This window comes from Fusarium phalaenopsidis, assembly GCF_050370095.1.
Source record: "Fusarium phalaenopsidis strain FUZ10S chromosome Unknown contig_32302, whole genome shotgun sequence".
NCBI lineage: Eukaryota > Fungi > Ascomycota > Sordariomycetes > Hypocreales > Nectriaceae > Fusarium > Fusarium phalaenopsidis.
The window spans coordinates 2845650-2861046 of record NW_028145405.1 but is presented as its reverse complement, the minus strand read 5'-3'; the positions used below and the strand labels follow the sequence as shown (position 1 = coordinate 2861046).

The following is a 15397-nucleotide window of genomic DNA, read 5'->3' as shown; positions in this document are numbered from 1 at the left end:
AATTTCTTTTCCTCGATAACTCAGGGGCTTCTACCAGCTACTTGGGTCTGTCCAATCACCTAACCCTGCATTCCTTCGTCCTCGTTTGGATGCCAAGCTCAACTCTGTTCGGCCTCATGCAGCCGCCTCGCGTCCAACCATCTTCCTCAGCACATCCAGGAGGGCACGACAAGACTTGTGAGATCAACTGCCAGATTTCCATGCAACGCTGAGAGGCCACAGGGAACCGGGGCCGGCGCCCGGCTAGCCAGGGCTCGCCCAACCGTTCAATGCTATCTTTAAGCGGCCCCTGTGACAGGCATCCGAAGGAACCACTCCTGAGCCATCGGTTCCTGATGTGGCCAACGGCCTTGTCCCGTTGAGTCTCTTTGGGCATCTCTCCCGAATAGTCGAGCTAAGCTCTGACGTCTGTCGCCCGGTTCTTGCGAGAGCATCTCGCGGCAGGGCGACCGAGACCGAGCAGTTGACGTTGGCAACAGGCGGCCAGCAAACCCCTGTGCAACTGGCTGTGCCACATTGGTGCCCCAACTTTTTGGGTTCCTCCTTGAAGATATTGACTTTGGGCTTAGTTCAGGCACATCGTCTGTTTTCGATCCCCTGGCCGTTGGATCATCTTCTACGTTGAGAGGCAAAAGCAATCCAGGGATCCCGGGGCTTGTTGGGAACGATGCCTGCGGCATTTACCGCCTCGCCGCGGCCGATAATGATGACGGAGCCGAGGACGTGGGCAGTTACGCCAACCGTCGTAGTTCGCATTATCGTGGTGGTTACACAACTCCGTCGACGAACCTACGGCTTCAACCCGATGGGCCGTAGTGCAACGGATACAGAGGACTCCAGTACGAGGTACAGATCAGTTACGGGACAGCCAAGCTTTTAGCAATTCGTTTACCGAGTTTTCAATCCAGTCAAAAAGTTACGTCAGGCGAAAGGAGCAGATGTCAAGTTGTTGGAAATCCTTCAGGCTAGGCCTCATCCCGGTCTCTCGAGAGTGCCGTGAGCCGTGATAGTAACCAGGAGGGACTATCCGGGGGTTCATCCCTCTTGGTCTCTTGGCCTATTTTGCTGACGACAGCTATTGCGTTGCGCTTGAACGAGCGTCATGATGTCCATCGGATAACCCCAAAACATTGTTTTCAGTCTGGCGATCCATCTGGGGAAGAGAGACGTCCATGTAACCCAACAGCTTAACTCTCAACTCTAAAGGGCCATTCCATTGCCTTGGAGAACATTCTGGGTTACAACACGACCCACGAGCCCTGATTGAGGTCGTCGTATATCTGGTTCCAGTGGGTCACTGCTGCACCAGCATATCGACTCCATTCAGAGCCGCCTCCGGGGTTCGCCAACAACAGTGAGTGGGCAGGACTAGCAGGGCAGCTCACCGTTAACCACGGGGAAGCAGCCTCAAAATACCTATCCCAGCAGCAGACCCTCCCGATCAACCCGAGACGGGCTTGGGCCCGGTGATGCCGGGTTCGTATGTGAACATGTTCCCTTGCAAGTTTCAAGATACACGTAATCATGGAGATGAGTCTCTGTAAACACACAGTACGGTGTAGAGGGTATGGGGATGTTGACATCGTCGATAAGCCATAATATCGTATGTACCTGAAACTGCGCCCATGGGAGCGTGTGGAGCACAACATGAGAAGCACAGACGACGCACTCTTCAGGGCCAGGCTTCGCTTCTGGGCGCCACTTACCGTCTGCCGTGCATATGTGCACTTGCACCCAAGGGCCCGTGATGAAAGGAGTCGCCCCATTCCTGTGCTCGACTCGTCCGGGCGTGGCGCGATAGCCATCGGTGGCTCCGCCTAACAACACCAATGTCAGGGAACCACATCGCCAGGCAGGGTGAGCCCGGCGTGTCAAACGTCGCAGTGAGCGAAGACCAACTGCCGAGATGGCTAAGCGTCTTGGGAGGAATGGTGCGATTTTCTCTAGGCGGCGTAGGCGATGGCAATTTGACAGTGGTTCGAAGTGAATCGTCTTTGTGGGATGGCACGAGCTAACACGGACGTGTAGACGAACCGAACTGCCCACGTGAGCACAAGCTAGCTTGCAGTTGCTCAGGACCTCGGCCAGCTGCCTCTCATGATTGCAGGCAGTTCTTGCATTCATGATGCTTCAAGATAATGAGAGCATGAGCCAACGCAAACATCGTGGACGATGACTCAACAAGCTTCAACTTGAAAGACGTGGTCGAGGCAGCTTCCCGTGGCCAATAGTGCCAGAAGACACGTCATCTTTTCAATCTCCCTTCCAAGACAAAGACAATATGAAATTGCGTCTGCATGAGGTGGCCAACATCTCATCCAGATGAACAAAGAAGTCTCAATGACACATGAAGCCCTCAATTTCTCTAAGTTGAGAGATGCAGACGCGCTAAAGTCAACGCGTCTCGTCGTGAACTTTGATGTCTTGCCGTCGTTTTTCCGGCGTGGCATCCACTGAAGGCAAAAGCACAAGCCAATGAGACAGCGTGTCAGCCAACACCCACGGCCTCAGCCTCAGCCTTTCTCAGTCCAGCCATCCATCTCTCTAACTTTATCCAGCTCCAACTCAAGCATCACTGTTCATCGCCCGGTCATGGTGGATTGGTGAATCAGGGTTAAACTTTTGCTACTCATGTATTCTTACTTCTTTTTTTGACCTTTCCTTTTGATACCCCGTCGCTCTTCCAATGACTGCGGAAAAGATGCCTCTCATGCTGGATAATGCCATGCCAGTGGACCTCAACGATGTCGACGACCTGTTTGGCGATGCCGTGGGCCTTTCGCTTCCCGTAAGGGCTCCAAGCAAGCAGCTTCAGCAGAGGATGGACGATCTGAGAAGTCGAGGGTGTTGCCAGTATGAAAATTGCAAACATGTCGGTGGACGCTTCAACTAACCTCACAACAGGACTGTGTCTTGGTCGAGAACCGGCACCATCGCTTCCATCACGCCAGACGGCCAGAATCTCGAGCTTCGCTATCTGCGCCGCAGTACAGACAATGGCTCGTGGGACCTCAGTGAACCAACCACATGTCCCCTTGTCAAGGGCTCACCCGCTGTCCCTCTAGTCCACTTGGTATGGGCAAACACGAGCAGCCCTGACCTGGCCATCATCGATGCAGTCGGGCGTGTCAGTATTGTCAGCTTTTCCATCTCGCTCAACCATCCTTTTCTTCAGAGGAAATGGGACACTGATCCCGTTGACGATGTGCACGCTGTCGTTGGAGCTTACTGGCTCAGCATCACCCCGTCCAACCAACAGGTATGTGCAGGTCGGGAAGCCCTTGGATTTCTTTCTAACAGAGTATGAAAGTCCTACAATGTCATGTACGGACCAGCAACGAAACATGGCAACGGCTATACTTATGAAAGCTCTTTTGTTCAAGCTGGTGGTCCCTCACACCCCAACCCGGCAAAGAGCGCTCTATTCACCCTCACCACAAACGGTATTCTCAGAATGATATGGTCGCAAAACAACAATAGGATCGAGGAAACTACTATAGAACTTGAGAGCGTCAGCTCATCTGATGATGTCATCACTCATGCTGCCTTTGCCTCTGAAAAGAGTGCGTATATACCCCATCAACCCAATATACAAGTACTGACCACTAATAGAGCACCTACTTCTCGCCTTGGCTACAAGTTCAAAGCAATTAAGGCTGGTCAGGATCGAGATACACTGGGGCCAAACACCTCAGCCCGACAAGAGCGCTGGCCGGCCAGCTGGGAACCTCAATCCATCCTTGGTTGAGAAACACCTAGCTACCACAAATTGGTTGCAGGGCGGCTCTGGTGATTCGAACAACGATGCTTCCATGGCCGAGCTCTCTCATCTGGAGGTTCTCCCCTCACTGATGGATAGCACTGGTATGAACACCACACCGCCAATGGTCGTCGTTGTCAGATCGCGCACCTCTAGTGAGGGGCCCTATCAAATGGCACAGAGTTTCATCGATCGCTGGGAAGCCGTCGAGTCACGACAACACCTACATCAGGCCTTTGAGCAGCTCGGGGGTCGACGAAACAGCCTTTCTTCAGAGCTTCCCAACATCACACAACTTCGCAAGATTGCTCCCGTCATTATCAATAAGGTTGTAATCGCATTCCACACACTTCACTTTGGCAAGGTGCTGGTCCTGGCTTTTGCGGATGGCACGGTCGAGTTTCGCGACAGACTCACATTTGAGGAGCTCTATACAAACCAAGACACAACCAAGGTTATCAATCTTCGACAGTTAGGATGGACCTTTGCCGATGAAGGACCTTGTAAGTCTCTTCGCCAGCATAATGACTTGCGTTAACAATTCTTTAGGCCAGCAAGTGGCCTTTTCGCCTACCTACTGCTCCATGATTCAGATGGGCGATGATGGAAAGGTGAGGTGGAACAAGCTGCATTTTCCTCTGGGCGATATTGGGAACTCTATGCAAGACCGTATGTCCACTCCTACCCAAGCCTATGGACGTGTCACTGATGAATCCAGCGCAATACTCCGGGAGCATTGCCGCCTTGACCGTGACAGCTGCACCGTCGATGTTCTACCAAAACAACTATGATGACATGCTTGCCATTGTCCGGCCATACACCACAAAAAAGAGTAAGTTACTTGTGCCATGGGAAGCATGAATATCCACTTATAAAGAACAGGATTTGTCCAAGACTGGATTACGGAACTGATCAGGATTCTCAAAATCCAAGTGGACTACTCAGAGGATACCCACCACGATGCCCTTGTGCGGAATGGTTCGCTACAGTATTGCTTTAGCATCATGAACGCATTGGGATTCCGCGGCGAGTTCAATTCTCGATCTTTCCAGGGCCGGTTTTCCATGCTGGCATTAAACGTGCGGAACGCCGTGGTTCTTGTTACGATTGCGAGCAATACTCCCCTGACTGTCAGGGAAAAGCTGAGTCCCCTGGATGAACCTGGTAAGTAGTCTGGTCACGCGAACTGGCACTGAGGGTAACCGCTCACACTTGACGCAGAGGTCGTAGAAACACTAGCTGGCTGTGGCAAATGGGCCTTGGATCTTGTCGCTTGGTTGATTGACTGTCTCTTCGAACTCATGAACGACAACAAGTTCTTGGAGCTATTGACCCGAGAGCGTTTTAACGAGATCGCTCCATACTTGCATGAAAAGGGCAATATCTCGCTTCATTTCCTTTTAAGCTCATCTAGCCGAGGCTTCTTGTCGGCAGTTTGCCGCAGATTGGGCCACTTGGAGGCCTTGAGCACACGAGCCATTGACTTTTATCGTCGACAGTCGGCCGTGGCAGATGGTTCATCGACTGGCAGGACAGCCCCTCAGCTGCAACAGGCCTATCAAAAAATGCAGCAAATGACGTCGTCGGGGCTCGTCAAGGTGGCAGAGTTTGAGGCTCTCCTGACTGAGCTCAGCAAGGAGATCAGGCAAGCCTACCAAGTCTTCCTCCCAAACCTTGTCAAGGCCCAGCATAACGCGCCGCAGGGGAAGCAGATTGATGTGGCAGTCAAGACAGCGCGAATCCAGTTCGAGCTCTCTATGCTCCTGGCTGCGTCGCCTCCGCCGGCATTTCTTCAGATCATGAAGAAGTTCTTCACAACGGACCTACCAGCATTCCGAAGTTCCACGGACCCGTCGCGGCTGTTCTTTGCAAACTACGACCTCCTTGAGGTTCAGGACGATGAGCACAGCCTAGCGGAGAAGAAGGCACGGGGTATGTTCTACGTTGACGTGTTTAAGCGGATGGAGATAAAACCTTCTCCCAACCGTCAATGGAGACGATGCACGCGCTGTGCGGCAGTGATGGAGGATGTGTTTGGCAGCCGTCCTGGGTTCACATTTGTTCTGGGTCAACAGCGCAAGTGCTCATGTAGTGGCCACTGGACTCTGTTGCCAAAGGGGAAGCCGATTTCGTGATGGAGCCTTTTCTGGGTATAATAGGCGTCCCTATTGGATTCTTGTTACAGTGGGCTGTTGGGTATAATAGCGTATAGATAACATATCATTAAACAGCGTTTCAGTTGCTTGTTTGTGCCCGGTGCCTACGTGTCCATGATTCCGAGGTATAGGGCAGTTCACAGAGTACCTGTCGAGCGGCCGTTGGTTGTCGATCTTGACCAAGAGCCATATTCAACTCGGCCGTGTGGGAATAAGGCATCCCAATGCGGCCTGTCTTAGGTTTCCCGTGCCCCCGGTTTCTGGTTCTGTCAGCTTTCATCTGTCACAATTCACACGGCGCGTTGCCTTGAGGTCTCGGCTGATAACTTCGGATGGTGTTGGTGGCATGTCTCAGGGCCACCAACAGGACAAGTTGATTCGCAACGGGCAAAGGCAAAATGAGTTGAGGCGTGCAGCCGGATACAATACCAGTAATCACAGTAATCACACGCATATGAAGAACTATTAGATGATGGCTGCAGACTCGGGGCTACATGCTGACTTGATTATGGACGCAGATGGGCAAATCATGTCATCTCACGCACGCGCCCAATGGCATCTTGACCCATGACGATGCCAATACCCTACAGCAGCTGTGCTTCCGTAAAGGGATTCGATTTTATGAGAGAGGCTGGCTGTCTTTCCCAGAACGGAGAGCAACCCCGGAAACTACGCAAGCTGAGTCTACGATCGGCGGCAACTCGAACACCTCCATCGAGGGTTGCGATCAACGTCGCCGTCGTAACCTCCCCTGATACTAAAGGGATCGATCGACATTGGTTTGGAAGAGGTCTGTGTTTGTGGTTATTGCGCGCTGCAAGCGCCACTCATTTCGATCGGTGGGGTGGGAACGTTCTTGATCGGGAGATCAGGGTTCGTTGGCCTCGAGGAGAGGAGAGATATGTAGGTTGACGGCGTACTACGCGGTAGCTTGGAGACGGCGTCTTGGTCTGATGAAGTTAATATGGTGATCTGTTTGGCCGTCTTCCGAGATATGCCGCTGGTCCTCTGTGAAGGGAAGGGGTTTGCTAGCTAGAACAAGGGATCGACAAGCTCCCTCGTCATCTAACCTTGAGGCGGCAGTTCATGGTAACAAATGGCACGCATGAAAACTAGCCTCAGCTTGCCACGGCAATAAAGAGGTCCCTATCATTGTATTTTCGTAAATGAGCACATCATGGACCCCCCTCCCCCCCTGCTGGGCAAAACGGAGATGGGCCTCGTCTTGGTTAGTGGAACTGCCCCCAGATTCGAGCTGTCCAAGGCAAGACGCCTGATGTGATCAAGATGCAATTTGTAGGCCGAGTAGATTCAGGGTTGCATCATTTATTCAAATTTCCGAGTCGTTCCCTTGGACCCTGATCTACGTTTTAGGTTCAGTCAAGACGGAGATGGACGGGAATTTGAAGGGAGAGAAGACCCTGAGATGGAAGCCAACAAGAGGGTAGTAGAGAGTTGGTTGCCACGAGCAGATTTGACGACGAGAAATGAAGCGTAAACTATGTGTCGGTATCATCAAGTGCCGAACGCTTCCTGATACCGCAGACGTCGTGCACATATCGATGAAGCCGCGGCGCCGTCGATCAATGGCACGGTTCCTGCTCTAGCCCAGGCGCCAATGGAACTGCAAAGAGCCGTTGAAGTATGACAAGGCGCTTAGTGTGATTCCAAGCTGCTCACCGCCATCTGGCCTGCCGTTCCAAGAAAGTGCCGGGGTGTTGGCCAACAATCCAGCGTTAGTTAGGTATTGCGCGGGCTCTGAAGATAAAGTTGGGTCTGCACTTTACAAGCCTGTCCTGTCACCGGCGGCGTCTCTGCATCACATTGGATTGCACTCTGCGAGCCAGCGTTAATTAGCGCGGCGTCCATGTCAAGCACGTGAAGCACTAGCAGACACGCGAGGTTCGATAGACCCTTCCAGGCTGGTTCGAGCGGTAAAGCGGGTTCGTGTGGTGTGTTGTTGCTGGGGGAATCAAGGATAACCTGGGCATCACGATGAGAAATATATGCAGATGATATCACTTGCTTCAGCAGACGCTGGAGTAAAACAAGCTTTATTTTTTCCAACAGTACGGGCGGCTACGTGCATATATGCACAGAGCGTCCCGTCTTGATAGCCGCCGAACGGTAACGATCACGATACAAGTGTCGGTTGCACAGCATGACACAGCATGGCATGGCCTTTAAAGACGGCCGTGACACCCGCTAGAAGATGGATCAAAATACCAGGCTGATCCCAGGCATCTCGATTCATGCCGTCCACCTCTTGGTGAATGCCCCCCCCCTGCACCAGCCCTGCGCTTCCCTCTCATGCCTCATGGCTTCGGTGGCCCAACCACGTTAAGCCACACACAGGCATTGACCACGGGTTGGCCTTTGTTGTTTGTCCGTCTCTTTTTCTGGTCTCTTTCATCCCATCGAGGGTTTGATTTTATTATTGCCAGAGGACCAACCAGATGAACTAGGCCGTTCCAGCAATCAACCAGCAATCAATCAATCGCAGAAACCCGTCAGCGTGGTCTTGGGCTACCTCCCACTTACAGCTGCGCGTGCCACATCATAGCAGAAGAACCGCCCACTCAGAGCGGCGAATTGGCAGATATCTGGAAGGTTACATTGCAGACGCCCACTCCTTGCCTATCTCTTTGAGTGCGCGAAGGCTCCCAACGCGTACCGGACCCACTTTTTCTCACGTAATGACGAGGGTACGGGCGGGGTACGGGAAGGTCTCTCAGAAAGGAATTACAGCCAAAACACCATAGAAATCATTTTGAAGAGACCTATGACTTCTCAATCAATTCCCGGCGAGGCACTTAACGCCTCTGATTCAAGTAGCTATATCACAGAGGAAAATAGCCGCCGCGAGCAGCCCAACGATATCACGTGCCGGCCGGTCTTCAGCCCGGCCACAACCTGCGGGGCTTACTTCCTTCCAATGGAGATGCCTTCACGCGACTTTGAGGTCAAGCCACTGCCCCATACGCCCCTACAGCTCTTCCAGCTCTTCCTACCTTATTCCTTAGTTAAAAGATGGGTCCAATATACCAATAGCTGGGTTGCAAGCCTGCTCCGAGACCGTCAGTTACGCCCGGCAGCCCGGCTTAGAGGCTGGCATGACACCTCCGTCGCCGAGGTATACGTATGGCTTGCTATCCTGATTTACATAGGAATTCACAAGGAACCAAGGCTCCGCGCCCATTGGGAGACTTCTCATCGGGGCATCAAGGCCCTGACCACTCGATTATTCGATATATGACGTTCGACAGGTTCCAGCTTCTTCAACGGCACCTACGAGTCTTCAACCCGTTCAACCTCGCCGATACAGGCCTTCCGAAGGTCTTCAAGGCCGTGGATGACTGGTCTGAGCACCTACAAGCGGCGTCTCTCGAGCTATGGAGCCCGGGCACGAATATCGCTGTGGATGAGTGTATGACCCGCTTCACAGGGAGGTCATACGAGACAACGAAGGTCCCAAATAAACCCACGCCCCTCGGCTTTAAGACCTGGGTTGTGGCCCAGAAGGGCTTCTTCCTACGGTGGATTTGGCACCAGCCGAAGAAGAGATACGGACCTGTTGGTCTCCCCAAGAAGCCGCGCCGGCAGCCAAGGAAGAAGAGTCAGTTTTCTCGTCAACTACGCATTCAGAGACGAAAGGACCTATATACGCCTCTCAATCCGACTCAAAGCGTGGTCGTTGCCCTAGTCAATAAGCTGCCAAAAGCCAGATATCACGTCTTCATCGATAACCTCTTCTCATCGGCGAATCTCTTCACACATCTTCGGCGGCTAGGTCACGGGGCCACAGGCACAGCCCGCCGCAACTGTGGTATCTTCAAGCCCTTCGTACAGCTCAAAGTCGATGACACTGCCGGCCGTAACCTTCTTCGGTTTGGCGAGCTTCGAATGGCCCCAACAGTTGATCACAAGGCAAGGAATTCAGACAGATTTAGCTGTATTTCCCTTACTAATTTGTCCCTTGGCTTGGCAGGTCAACCAAATCGCGTGGAAGGATAACGCCCTCGTGCTCTTCCTGACTTCTGTATTCAAGGGCGATGAACGCGTCAACCGGAAGAGGAAGAGGCCAAATACAATGGAAGCCCGGGCACGGCCGATACAGCGTTTTTTTGGTAAGGAAGCTGTGAAGCAATTCGAGATTCCTTCTATTGCTGCTACTTACAACGACGAAATGAATCATGTGGACCGAGGAGACCAACTGAGGGCATCGCTAGGCTATGATCACCGCGTTCGTCGGGGCCCTTGGCAGGCTCTAGCCTGGACCTTCTTATTTGACATTGCCCTCATCAACAGCTATCTTCTTCAACTTCACGGCAGCCCAAGTTGGAAGAGATACAAGTCGCAAGAGGCGTGGCGAGGCTGCCTTGTAGATGCCCTCATCGCGACCTTCAGTCCCGATTTTCATGGAAGGAAGAGATACAGGGCCGGCAACGAAGACCTCAATCACCCGGGCCATAAGCTCAGCTATCGAGGCCGCACCAAGCGCTCTGCCTGTCACGCCTGTCAGGGCCATCGCTGTGGTGTTGTGAGGTCACAAGCAAAAGAGAAGGCGTTGGGGGAGATTGACGGGAACAGGGGGAAAAGGAAGGTGCCCAAATCAAGGTACGGCTGTGAGCTTTGCAATGTTGCACTATGTAACTCATCGTACTGCTTTGACTTATATCACCATAGAATTTAGGTGGGAAAAGAAGTACCTCTCGTAAGCTCCATTTTGATTGGATCAAACCCCTGTCCGGTACGCGTTGGGAGCCTTCGCGCACTCAAAGAAATACATGAACTAAAGACAGCAAGTGGTTATGCCGCTCATTGCGCAGAGATATTCAACCGTCAATTACAGTAATTGCCTGCCCCCTGAACGCACCACCAACTGGACGAATCCCTGAAGCGCCCCGGGCAACCTTGAACCTTGAGCATTCGGCGCTAGCGCAGGTACCCCCCTGCCCTCGCCTCTCTGTCCGCCATCTTCACCTTCATCACCACCATCACCAGAAAGCCACCCTGGTCACTCGGTCGCAATTGGTCGCCCAGGCCACGGCCTCTCCCAGGTTCCCGGCGCTTCTCAGGTACAGACAACCTCTGAGTGGTTCAACCCTCTGTCTCGGCGCCGCTGCGAGGTCGTCGTCTGACTGGCTGATTCGTCGTTTGCTGCCGGCCGTAACATGGTCAGCCAGCCAGAGGCGTTCTACATCCAAGCCTCGTCATTCCACGCCTTCGAGATTCCTACTCTGGCCTGGTGATTGGCAAACAAACCCAAAGAACCAAGCCTTTCTTTCCTTGGAAGAGGTCTGGTCTGGCTTGCGGGGGTCCCACGCACACGGTCCAGGATTAGGCTACCTAGTAGCCCACTCCAACCGCCCGTCATCCCCACCGAGGCTGCATCCCCACTCCCTTTCTCCCGTCCCCTTGAAGGCTTCAACAAGGCCATTTTCAGCGTCGACAAGCTCTTTTGAGGCCCATTGGACCCCTGACTTAGCGGCGATACAGAGTCCGGCCGACCGTCGACCAGCGCGCATGGTCCCCAGCCATCGCTGCAATTCTCCCCTCTAGCTCGGCGCGTGCTCATTCTCTCCATCTCATCCCTTCACTTCGTCTCCTGGGGCTCCTTCTCTTCCTCTTGCTAACTCGTTCGCCTGCCCTTATTGTCCGCTATTCTATCCCATCCCATCCCGACTATCCATGGGTCAATTCCATTTCCGGCGATAAGACATTATTGCTGGCCCCTGGGTCAACACGTCACACGCCCTTTGTCTCGATCTCACCCCCCACACCACTCACACACCAACTCGACTTGGCTGGGCTCTTGCCGCGCTCTCCCCCAAGTCCAAGGCCTCATACGAATTAACCTCTGGGTTCGTATCGAGACGGTCGTCGGTATATCTTCCAAATATGGAACCTGCCCTGGCCGCCGCCCCGGCGCCTGCTGCAGTGCCGATGCCTTCTTTGTCCACCTCCAACTCTGATACTCGTCCTGATACTACTGCACCTCCTGTCGACGTTCCATCTGCCTCGGCTTCTACTGACCCTGACGACATATCTCGCCGGTCTTCTTCAACATCGGACCACCCTCTTCGAAGTCTGCCCGAAGCCTCTCCCAGGAACGCGGCCGCGCATTCTCGCTCCCAGACGGTCGACTACAGCTCTTCCGCCTCCGGCCCTGCTGCTCCCGCGTCCGCTTCCGTCACCTCTCCGACCGGGCCGCCCATCAAGCGCAAACCTCTCTCGTCGGCTTCCGCTCTGGCTCTCCGATTCTCCTCCTCCGGATCGCCACTCCCCTCGCCGCTGCAGCTCCCAAAGCCAGACCAGAGGTTCGCCAGGCCCGATTCCGTCGACAGTCCTACGCTGTACGAATTCTCTCCCGCAGCCCGTGCCTCGCCGCTGGCTGGCCAGTGAGTCCCCTCGTCCGTTCTTTGTCTCACATAGCCGAATCCCACCTCCCCATGGATCCCGTTGCTGACTGGAATCCTCTCGTGGTAGACCCTCCGACAAAAGTCTGGCGACCCTAAGCGCGACTCCCGCTGGGTCGCAGAACATTTCAGGCCACAGCCCTACCGCCTCACACTCTGACTTCTCTGACGTCCTGGATGGATATGATGATCTGATCTCAGACTTCAAGTCAGACTCTGCGCCAGACGTTACCCCCGAGACCGTGCTCGACGGGAGCGACACCGACGACGACACCAGTGACGAAGAGGCCGAGATCGCAAAGGTTGCAACCGTCGCAAAGGTCACAAAAGTCGATTCCAGTGACAAAGAAACTGTCGTTGGTCCTAGCGCTGTCAGAGTAGTCGATCACGTTGATGAAACAGACGTCAACGTCAAAGAAACTGGCTCAATCGCTTCCGAAACTCCTAAATCCAAACCCGCCCCTGCGCCCATGTATGCCCCAAAGCCGACACCTCCTCATCTGAAACTTGACAAGGTCGCAATCGACGTCGCCAATTACGATACACCACCTGACGGGGCACAAACACCACCTTCTGTTCAGACCACGCCGTCGCCTCAGTTGAACAAACCCTTGCCAAAGTCACCCGGCCAAACCTCCCCGTTCGCTGCCCTCTTTAGCTGGGCAGCGCCTTCACCATCCGCCACGGAGTTCTCATCTATATCGTCGCCCATTTCGCCTGGGAGGAACGGCGGAGCAAATGACAACCCCTATTCAACGGTAAGCATATCCGATGACACTATAGCCAGGGGTGGCTTAGTGGTCGCAATATATGTGGTAAACATACTCACAAGTTTCACAGTCTTCAACTTTTGCGCAAATCGACGAAATGGAAGAAGAACTCAAGGCCATCAGCGTCGAGCTAGCAAGCTCTATCCGGCGCGAGATGGACCTGGAAGATTTAGTGGACCGACTTCAAGACCAAATCAACAACTCTCAAACCCCTGGCAAGAGGACCAGCGACTACTACTCCGACTCGGGCTACAGTTCAGCCAAGACGAGCGACAGCGAACTAAGCCGAGACGAACTGGACAAGGTCCATAGAAGAGCCGAACAAGAAAAGGCCTCGATACGTTTAGAACTTACCAACAAACTACAAGATGAGCGGGGGAGACGAAAAGTGCTCGATCAGCAGATCAAGGAGCTTGCCGAGAGGGCATCGCAAGTTGATCTGGCTCAAATGAACAATATGGATGCCAGCGGGCGACTCAAGGACCTCGAGACAACTTGCGGCGATCTTAGGAGGCGATTGTCCGAGGAGCGCACAGTTAAGAACAACTTTGAGGACCTCATCAACGCCATCCGAGGGGAGCTCCATGAAGCTTGCAGTGAGCGCGACAATCTTCGCGATGAGATTGTTCCCCAGTTGAGGGCGCGCGTCGAGGGCCTCGAGGCAGAGGCTGCCGAGTATTCAAATCTTACGTACGAGTCCTCCAAGATGCAGCAGGAGCTTCAGATGCTGAAGCGGGAGAACGACACATTGCGACAAGGCTCGAAATCGGGTGCTTCGACACCTCCCCTCAACCGCATGTCCCGCGCGATGTCTGGCGGCCTTGCGCGATCAAACTCAGTCGCGACTAGTTCATTCCGAGGACAGAGGCCATCGGGTCTTTCGAGGTCCAACAGTGTTAAGAACGTGCAGGCGGAATCCCGAGAAGCCCTCGCCGAGCGGCTAAAGGATGTCGAGGCTCAGCGAGATGCTCTTCACAGCGCCCTTAAGAGCCTCCTTGAGCGACAGGAGTTTCAAAACCGGGAGAATGAGAAGAAGATCCGCATCCTGCAGCACGAGCGGGAGAGACTCATGTCTACGTCACCGCGCAAGGCTGGTTTCGAGAGGGAAATCTCCAACTTGCGCACCGAGATTAACGTTCTCCGACGCCGCGCTGAGGATGCCCTTGAGCAGAAGTATCAGGTGGAGAATGGCCTTGGTGGATTGAAGATGGATCTTGATAGAGCCGAGGAGGAAATTGCCCTCCTACGTGACCTTCTCAAGGAGAAGGACATTCTCATTCCGGAATCATTCGCCCGTTTGAGTGGTTCCAGCACTTCCAGCGGCTCATTTGCCAGCCCCAACGGACCTGTCACCTCAGAGTCCCTGGAGAAGGCCTACAAGGAACTGCAGGCAGCGTATGCCGACTCCTTGGAGCGCATCAAGCAGCTCGAGCACGACACGGCAAACGACGATAAGACCCAGCTCGCCATGGAACGACTGGAGCGCACCCTTTCCATTGCCGTCTCCGAACGTGACGCCGCCAAGCATGAGGTTGACGCTCTCAAGAACCAGTATGACGAGCTCAGCGCCAGCGAGGGCAAGGCCATGGAGAGCGAGCGAGCCCTTGCCGATGACCTCAATGAATCCGCCCGTCGGGTAGAAGAGCTTGCTTCCCAGGTTCGGCATCAACTCTCATCAAACGCCCAGCTCCGAGAGCGTCTCGCCAATGCCGTGACTCGAGGCGAGAACGATCGCAAGGCCAATTCGGACCGCATCGCCGACCTGCAGGTGCGCCTCAGGACTATGGAGGAGCAGCTCATTGCTGCGCAGACAGCTTCGGAGGATCGGGTCAACCGTCACGAGGAGGAGATCACGGCGATCCGTGAGGCTCACAACGCTCATCTTCAGCGCATGAGCAGCCCTACCCGCGGAGGCCTGCGCTCTCCTAGCTTCCAATCGGGCCGCAAGCCTTCGCTCCTGAGCCCCCTCAGTGCGCGATTCCCTGGTCCTGTTTCTCCACGAATCACGGATAAGTCCTTTGAGGATGCTGCTCAGATGGAGGTGCTCCGGGAGCGCGTGTCAGAGCTGGAGAAGGCCCTTGAGGACGCTGAGCATGAGATGCAGGATGTTGTTGCCAGAATGAACACCGCTCAGATCGAGGTCCTGAACCTCCAAGACGATCGAGAGGCCGCGGTCCGCGAGACGCGGCGATTACAGAAGCTCCTCGAGCAGGAGCAAATGAAGTCCTTTGAGGAAAGATTCAAGACGCTGAGTGGTTGAAAGAGGAGGACGTTAAAGAATGGGACACGCCC

At 54.0% G+C, this 15397-nt stretch overlaps 2 protein-coding genes across 2 annotated transcripts; both read left to right on the top strand.

Moving 5' to 3' along the window:
* Positions 1-2686: 2686 nt before the first annotated feature.
* Positions 2687-5895, top strand: LRP88_08254 (mediator complex, subunit Med16; the record flags this gene model as incomplete). The annotated part of the gene is made up of 8 exons (XM_083244762.1): positions 2687-2853; positions 2905-3259; positions 3311-3563; positions 3613-4263; positions 4319-4429; positions 4479-4592; positions 4643-4924; positions 4982-5895. 8 exons carry the CDS (start codon positions 2687-2689, stop codon positions 5893-5895), a joined length of 2847 nt encoding a protein of 948 aa, XP_083099256.1.
* Positions 5896-11817: 5922 nt separating this feature from the next.
* On the top strand, positions 11818-15365 carry LRP88_08253 (uncharacterized protein; the record flags this gene model as incomplete). Its single annotated transcript, XM_083244761.1, has 3 exons — positions 11818-12317; positions 12406-13093; positions 13176-15365. The coding sequence occupies 3 exons, from the start codon at positions 11818-11820 to the stop codon at positions 15363-15365; spliced, it is 3378 nt and encodes a 1125-aa protein (XP_083099255.1).
* Between the last annotated feature and the right edge of the window lie 32 nt (positions 15366-15397).